The sequence below is a fragment of the Condylura cristata genome, unplaced genomic scaffold, assembly GCF_000260355.1.
Source record: "Condylura cristata isolate star-nosed mole 26May11 unplaced genomic scaffold, ConCri1.0 scaffold00013, whole genome shotgun sequence".
NCBI classification, from domain to species: domain Eukaryota; kingdom Metazoa; phylum Chordata; class Mammalia; order Eulipotyphla; family Talpidae; genus Condylura; species Condylura cristata.
Window position 1 is genome coordinate 47,521,096 of NW_004567114.1, and position 8,845 is coordinate 47,529,940.

Consider the following 8,845-nt stretch of genomic DNA (forward strand, 5'->3'; position numbering starts at 1 on the left):
ATCAGAAGTATTAATAAAAAATTATGTAGAAACTGGGTAAACAAATGAATATTTCTTACTTGTGAAGTATTCATACTGTTTAACTTAAGACTTGTTATGTACTCTCTAAAAAGGAGTCTAAAGATTGCAAAGTACAAATGTTACATGATATATTTCTGAGTCAAGGTGAGGGCACTAGAATGAAAAAAATTTATAGATACTAGATTCAAGAAATTACAAAGTTTGATTAATATAAGGTTACTATAAGAATAATAAAACATAAAAAGCTAAGAGACACCAATGACTGGTAGCTTTGCACCCTTTGATTGAGTTCAAAGCAGATTACTTTGATAAAAGTACCATAGAAGACTTTCAAAAGATGAGACATTTGGTCAAGGCAGAAAGTGAATGAGACTTGATCCTAGAGCAAGAAGTATAAAAGTTTGACTTTATGCAACTGGGGAATTATTTAAGAATTTTAAGCATAGAGAACATCAGTATCAGAGCAGTTTTTACAAGATTAATTTGAAAGTACTGAGTAAAGTTGATTGAAGTGGGCAAAAGATTGATAATGTAATAAGTAGTATAGTAGCTGTTGCAGAGGTCAAGGTAAGAATAAAACTTGACTGAAGTCAGTAAAATTTTCTAAACAAAAAATAAAGTTTTATGTGCTTTTGAAATTTGTTATGATCTTTAATTTTTTCAGCTATGTAAATCTTCCTGGTTTTGATGAACTAAAAATATAGAATGACAAAAGAAACACGAATGAAATGTAAAAGTTTTTAGCAATGATGCATTTATTGTTGATGGATAATGATTCAGGGAAACTTGTAACAGTGGTTTTTTTCTTTTTTACAGTTTACTAATAAAACAGTAGCACATGTAGCTTGTAATATGCTTCACATGCTTGTTCATTATGTACCTCGACTTCAAATTTACCAGCCTGATTCTCCCTTGAAGATTATTCAAGTAAGTAATTTCTTATTTATTTTTTATTATGACTTTGTTATAGATCGTTATTTTGGATGACTTGTGATATAAAAATAACTTGGTAGTTTTCTTTGAATTTGCATATCTAAATAACACAACTCAGCGGTGCTTTTTTTAAGATATCTAAGCTCTTGACCATTTGTATTTTATACTAGGACAGTATATTCTGAGGTTTTTACATGCTACATGTAGTTCATAATTGTCATTTTCTTCATAAAAGTATACTTTGCTTCATTCTCCTAGGTAAGAAAACATACCATACAAAATCAGAACATTATTTTAATTCATTCCTTTCATTTCCTCTTAACCAATCACTTTTGAATTTTTTTTAATTTGAATTCTCAGTCACTGCTGCTTTCCATAACACCTGATATTTCAACCCTTCATTATTTCTTTCGTGAGCTATTGTAATAGCCTTCTAACCAGTCTCCTGGCTCCTGAGAGTTTTTCCTCTCAAGTTATCATTTACATTCACAGGATTCTTCTCATTTACCTGGGAGAAAAAAAAATCTGATTTTCCCCCTTTGTTTTATGAAATAAAATTAAACATCTGTAGCCACAAAATCAAAGTTTCCAGATGAGGACACAACCTAATTTTTTTGAAATATCCTGTAGACCAGATCCTTGGGTTGCCTTTTTATCCTTTCATAGTTGACTTCTATACCTCTCACTCTCTTCTTCCTACTTGCTCTCTTCCTCTCTGCTCTCACTCACCTTTCAGTGATTGGTTTAAATATCATCTCAATGTTAAGAATCCTTATCTGTTTTTTCCAACTAGAATATATCTTTCTTAACCATCATACCCTGTAACATTTTTAGGAAGGATGATAACTAATACTTATTATGTGCCAGTCACTTGGACAGTAACCTTTTTGTGTTCTTTCATTTAATTTTTAATTTTTTTGAGGTAAAGTACAGCAGTATCTCATTTTATTTGTACTTGCTTCACTGTACTTAGAGATACTGTGTTTTTACAAGCCTCTGCATCAGCAGCAGGATTTTATCTGCTGAAGGCTTTAATGCTGGTTAGGTTTATTTTTTAAAGATTTATTTATCTGTGCATACAAGAACTGGATGTGCAGGCCAGAGGTGGGGTGGGGGTTGAGAGGATTCACCAGGGACAGAGTGAGGAGCAGAACAGGCAGCTCTAATGAAGTACTCTGCTAAGGGGAGAGGTCTGCTGCACCATGTGGGTCACCTCCCTGGCTGGGGATCAAACTCATGCTGCAGTGGCTGGCAATGGCTTGATAGCAGTATTTTTAACCCTGCACCATCAGAGAAGCCCAGCACTTTTTAACAAAGTGTTTTTTAATTAAGGTGGTATGTATATTATTATTATAAACACAGTGCTGTGGAACACTTAATACACTACAGTGTAAAGTAAAGATAATTTTTGTATGCTCTGGGCAACCAAAGAATCAATGTTACCTGCTGTATTGCAGCATCACTCACTTTACTGTGGTAACCAATTCCACTATATCTTTGATGTACTTCTGTATTATCTCTTCCACATGCCCATTGCCACAAACTTTAAGATTACTGAAGATTATTAACTATATATATGAAAGTCTCAAGCTAACAGGGCAAAACAGTTCAAACCTAAATCTGTAAGGTTTTAAGTTCAGACTTTCCTCCCAACCATGTTATAAAACTAACAGTATTTATAACACTACTATAGTTATAACACTACTATAGTTAACAGTAGCACTAAATATACCTACTTTAAAACTTTATATATCACTGACATTTCAGTATATCAGTGTGTAATACTCTAAGCACAAGTGCATTTATTTTATTGTTTTTTATGCCTAGGGTAACCTAGAGTCCTTTCAGTAACTATCTGTTGAGTGGAATACAGTACTGTGGTTAAGAGGTTGAGTTTGAGAGTTAATCTCGCCTGGTTTAAATAACCCCAGAGTAACTTTGATGCTTACTAATTTTATAACTCTGAACAAGTTACTTAATCCTCTGAATTACATTTGGAATAAAATATCTACCTTAGAGTTGCTCTGAAGACTAAATGATAAAATACATGTAAAGCACATAACACTGTTTGCCATTAAAATGATGGACATAAATTTTAATGGCTGTTGTTTGTATGTATTATCATGCAGGATGTGATAAGTGGATCTAAATGTGAATGGGTGTGTGTATGTCTACTCATTAAAACATTTGAAATTTTAAACCTTGAAAATTACTAACCTGTAAGATTGATTGCTTGAAAAACAACTTTATTTGAAAGCCACCAATTTTCAATAAGTTTATATATTAATATTACCTTCGAAGTTCTTAACCATGCAGGTTTTGCAGATAACTTTAGTATACATTATAGTGGCCAACAGCTACAGATAAATATCAATTTTATTATGTTCCACCTCTGTTTAAAGAAATGAAATCCTAAAATAATGGAGCAGTTCACTAGTGGTTAACAGGTGCATCTATGGACTAGATAAGTAAGTAAAGGATATTTACAGGAATTTTCCTATTTGATGCACTAATGCAATAATTTGTAGAAATGTAATAGCATATTATGTTTAAAGCATACAAAATGATAATTTGATATTTTGAAATGATTACCAAGATCAAGACAATTACCACATCTGTTAGCTTGCATAGTTATTTTGTGATGACTGCTTAAGACCTAGTATCAGCAGCTTTCAGATATTTAATACTATTTGATTAAATATAGTCGCCATACTGTACAAAGTCTTAAAAATCATTATTCTTACAATTGAAAATGTATATCCTTTCACCTACATCTCCCTGTTTCCCCTTCTTCCTTACCCCCATCAACAACTATTTTATTCTCTATTTCTAGAGAAATATGAACCTTCCCGCAGAAACCACATATAAATGATACCATATAGTATTTGTCTTTCTCTGACTGACTTATTTCACTTAATATAATGCCCTCCAGATTCATCCATCATGTCACAAAGGACAGGGTTTCCTTCTCTTTTGTGACTGAATAATATTCTATTGTATACAGTTACATTCTGAAAAATGCATTGATAGGTGATTTTGTCATTATGTAAATGTCATAGAGGTACACAAATCGCAGTAGCATACATACCTCAGCTATGTGTAGTGACTACCATCGTCTATGAAGACCATTGTTGATCCTAACATAGTTACACAATGTGTGAGAAATGAGTGTATGTGTATATACCACCCAAGGTACTACATTTTCTTTATCAGCTGTCAAGAGGACTTCTAGTTAGTTTCTGTGTCTTAGCTACTGTGAATAGTGCTAAAGTGAACATGGATGTGCAGGTGTTTCTTTGAGATAACTTTTCATTTCCTTTAGGTCATTACCCAAGAGTGGGAATACTTGGTCACATGTTCTAATTAATTTTTTGAGGAATTACCTTGTAGTTACATGGTTGTAACAGTTTAAATTCTCAACAACAGTGTATAGGCTTTCCTTTTCTCTGCATGCTTGTCAAAATCTGTTACTCTTGTCTTTTTGAAAATAGCCACCCTAACAGATGTGGAATGATTTTGATTTGCATTTCTCGGATGATTGATAATGTTTAGCATCTTTTCATATATCAGCTATTTGAATGTCTTCTCTCAAGTATATTTTTGCCCACTTTTAATTGGATTATTTGCTTTTTTGCAAGTTTAAGTTCTTCATATATTCTGTATATCAACCCCTATCAGATAAATGATTTGTGCATATTATTTCTCACTCAGTATTTCATTTTGTTAATGGTTTCCTTTGCTGTGCAGAGCTTTTTAGTTTGATGTAGTCTCACTTATTTATTTTTACATTTTTGGTCTTTGTTTTTGATGACAAACCAAGAAATCATCTCCAAGACTCATGTCAAAGATTTTATTGTTAATGCTTTCTACCAGGAGTTTATGACATCAAGTTTTATTTCCAAGGTTCTAATCCAGTTTGAATTAATTTTTGTGTGCGATATCCAGTTTTTCTAACACTGTTTATTCACGAAACTATCCTTTTCCCATTCTTAAGAGCCCTTGTCAAAAATTAGTTAACCATATGTGCATGAATTTATGGCAGGGATCTCTATTCTGCTTGTTTTTATGTCACTCCCATCCTGTTTCACTTATTTACTATAGCTTTGTAACATATCATGAAATAAGTATAACTCCTCCTTCTTTCTTAGATTGCTGTGACTCTTCAGAGTCCAGTAGTTCCATTCAAATTTTAGAAAATGTTTTTCTGTTTCTGAGAAAAATGACACTGATATTTTGATAGGTGGCACTGAATTTGTAGGTTGCTTTGGATGGTAAGAATAAAATACAAAATTGATTTTCCAGTCTAAAACATGGAATGTTTTTGCATTCAGTTTTATTGATGTTTTACAATTTTCAGTGTATGGATGTTACTTCATTTGGAATAGTGTTCTTAATTTTTTCCTGCTAGTTTATTAGTAATGTATATAAATACAGTTGGTTTTACTATACTGCAAATTTACTGAATTAATTCAGTAAATTTAGAGTTGTTTAGGGTTTCTAATATGTAAGATCACATTATCCATGAACAGAAAATATTACTTCCTCTTTTCCACTTAGGATGTGTTTTCTTTCTTCCTTGCCTAACTATTATGGCTGGACTTTAGTACTATGCTGAGTAGACATGGCAGTTGTGGGCATCCTTAACTTAAAGACTTAATTTTTCCTTGTTGAGTGTGATGTTAGTTGAGTGCTGTCATCTGTGGCCTTTATTATGTTCAGGTACATTCTGCCTATATCTAATTTGTTGAGCAAAGTAAAGTTCTTGATTGATAGAAATGCGAATGTTGTTTATAAGCCATTTTGGTTACTATTATCTTCTAATTTTGTGTGAACATTTATTATCTGTCATGACATTGATTCATGAATTGAATTTATAATTTCATTTATAGTTTATAGAACATACAGTTTTTGCTTTATATGTCAGGATTGTAAATGACTGATAGCTTGTAAATTTTACCTAAAATATCACTATGAAAAAAAAACAAGCTTAACATACTTAACATACATATTTAGCAGTAAGTATTATTTTATCATTAATATTTACGTTTTAGGATGTACCACTAGTTTAACATAATTTGAATCCTTTTTCTTCCCCTTCTACAGATCCTAATAGCCACTATCACCCATCTTTTGCCAAGTACAGAAGCTTCATCTTATGAAATGGACAAGAGGGTAATTTAAATTTTGTTTACTTCATGTGATTATCTAGTTAATATTGATGGTTTAAAAATGCAGAGGTATATGTATATATATGTATTTGCATTGTGAATACTAATTTATTTAAAATTAAATATAAAGTGAAATAAGTCTTTCCATGATTTAACTGTAAGTAAGTTAAATTTTAGTTCAAATTTCCAGTTAATCATGTCATATGATATAAAGTCTTTGAATCTCTGGGTTTTTAGGAACCTTAGAGGACATTCTGTTCACTTATAATTATTTCATTTTCTTCTGCTAAAGTTTCATCTGTGCATGATGAATTTTGAGGATTTTGTCATCTCTGAAGACAGTCATACAAGACTGTTACTGCTAGAAAGTAAAGGATTTCTCATGAAAAAGAATACATATAGGCCCTCCCTGGTGGCGCAGCGGGTTAAAGCACTGCACTGAGAAGCTAAAGCCACTTCCGCATGAGTTCGATCCCCGCCTGCCCCCGGAGGAAACCACATGGCGTGGCAGACCTCTCCTGACCCGCCCACTGCTCCCCTCAGCAGTGTACTTTGTTGATCTGCTTGTTCTGCTCCCCACTCTGTCTCTGGTGAAGTCTCTCACTGCCCCTGAGTCTCTGGCCTGTACCCCAGTTCTGTATGTACAAATAAATAAATCTTTAAAAAAAAAAAAAAGAATACATATAATACATAGAGATTTGATGTTTAGGAGAAGACATACCCTTTTGCCACCAAAAGGTAGTACAGGATACCATTTACCTAATTAAATTCATAATGGAAAAAAAAAAAGCCTTTATTCAAGGTATTTATCAGTCTGAAGTTTCTAATTGATTTCTTTTTATACTTTCCATATCTTTCCTGATTGCATGTCTTCGTCAATCTGGTGATTTTTATGTATTATTAATAGAATTAATTCATTGTCAAATGTAGTTATATGAACACTTAATACAAACCCTGAGTTTATGTCTCAGAAATTAGGTATAGAGATTTTAAAAAGAAAAAATTTATGCTCCCAAGTTTTGTTCCCTAACCACTTATTCCTCTATAAATAATTTCTTCATCACAAAGTATATGTACATGGTCCTCTACTTAGAACTAGTTAAGCAGAGATAATGACAATAAATCCAGTGTAATGATTTGCTATAAAAAGTGGCAAAGTGTTTATGATACAAAGTAGAATAGAGGAGGGGAGTAACTGTCCATACATCTAACTAGTGAGGCAGAAGAGCTTATTATGGTTAACTTCCTTAAATATGATTTGGGTTTTCTACATAAATGAGATCAGGGTGGAGAAAGTGATTCCATGTGGAGAGAAATAGCATATTTAAAATCATGGAGGTGTAAAATGGTATGGTGTGACATGGGAATCCCCCCCCAGGCAGTTTCATATTACAGGATGTAAAGTGCTTAATTTGGAGAAAATTAAGCAACAGAGATAAAAAGAGGTCAGGTTATAAAGGCCCAGGGGTGTCATATAAACAACCTTGGACTTTTGTAAAAGTTCTTTTTTTAAAGTGACTTGGAAAGCCTTTTAATGCATAATGAAATATCAGGTTTGTGAAAGAGCACTTGAAAAAGTGTGAGAGTTATTTTAAAAGGAATAATATGCTTGTTTTTACAATCATCTCTGTAATAGCTGATGATATTTTGATTTAAGACTAATGGAATAGGAAGAAAATATTTCAGAGTGGAATCTACAACCATGATGAATAAAACAAAAAAGAACAGGGTTTTCAGGGAAAGAGGAGTTTTAGCTTTCTTTTGTTTCATGTAAGGAGTGATACCCAGACAGTGAGCACAAAGCAACTGTAGATCTAAAACAATAAATCTGAGACTTGAAACAAAACTTTTAGCTTTGTCAATACATGTGTGGTAAATTATAGAACAAGAAGTTAAAGAGATATAACACCTTTAAGAGTAATAGTTAAAGAATAAGCAAAGGAGTCCTTAAGATGCAGTTGCATATGGATCAGTTCCCTCTGAAGAGAAATCCAGAAAGTACTGGAGAGACTCCTATACATTGGGCAACTAAGAAAATTGTGCAAGATGAGTAAAAAATTCTGAGACATACTCTGTTCTAAACCTCACCCCTGGCACAGCACTATATCTGGTGGGAATCCTCGACTTCCAGATACTCTGAGATTTAGACCATGCATCTAGCATCCTAACCTTTTTTTTTTATATAACAGTTTATTTTTACATCATTTTGTACATTTTTTTTCATCTCAATTGTAATCCCTGTGGGTTTCCCATCACCCAGTCACCCGTGTGCCATCACCATAGTCCAGTGCACTTCCCTTCATTTTTTTTTTTATTTTACAAAAGTTTATTTTTACATCATTTTGTACTTTTTTCTCCCATCTCAATTGTAATCCCCGTGGGTTTCCCATCACCAAGTCACCCATGTGCCATCACCATAATCCCGTGCATTTCCCTCCTCACCCCCCCGTTTTTGACCCTATTCCCCACTCCACCCCCGAAAAATGTCTCTGGTATATGGTTGTTCATTATTTTTGTTATTTTCTCGTCTGGTCCTTTATACTCCCGCTATGAGTGAAACCATCCAGTATTTTTCTTTCTCTTTCTGGCTTATCTCACTAAGCATGATCTTTTCAAGCTCCATCCAAGTTGCTGCAAAAGACATGTGTTTCTCCACAAAAGTCAGAAGCTTTCCTATACACAAACAACCAAGCAGAAGAAACAGAGATTAAAAAAAAAAAAAA

General features: G+C 33.1%; 1 protein-coding gene across 8 annotated transcripts in view; it reads left to right on the top strand.

The window, feature by feature from the left end:
• RALGAPA1 (Ral GTPase activating protein, alpha subunit 1 (catalytic)) overlaps positions 1-8,845 on the top strand; it is a 207,467-nt gene that overhangs the window by 114,721 nt on the left and 83,901 nt on the right. For all 8 annotated transcript variants that reach the window (XM_012724483.1, XM_012724485.1, XM_012724488.1 and 5 more), the window contains 2 exons: positions 838-948; positions 6,058-6,126. In XM_012724483.1, the coding sequence (XP_012579937.1) occupies positions 838-948; positions 6,058-6,126 (180 nt within the window). The remainder of the gene's footprint in view (positions 1-837; positions 949-6,057; positions 6,127-8,845) is intronic.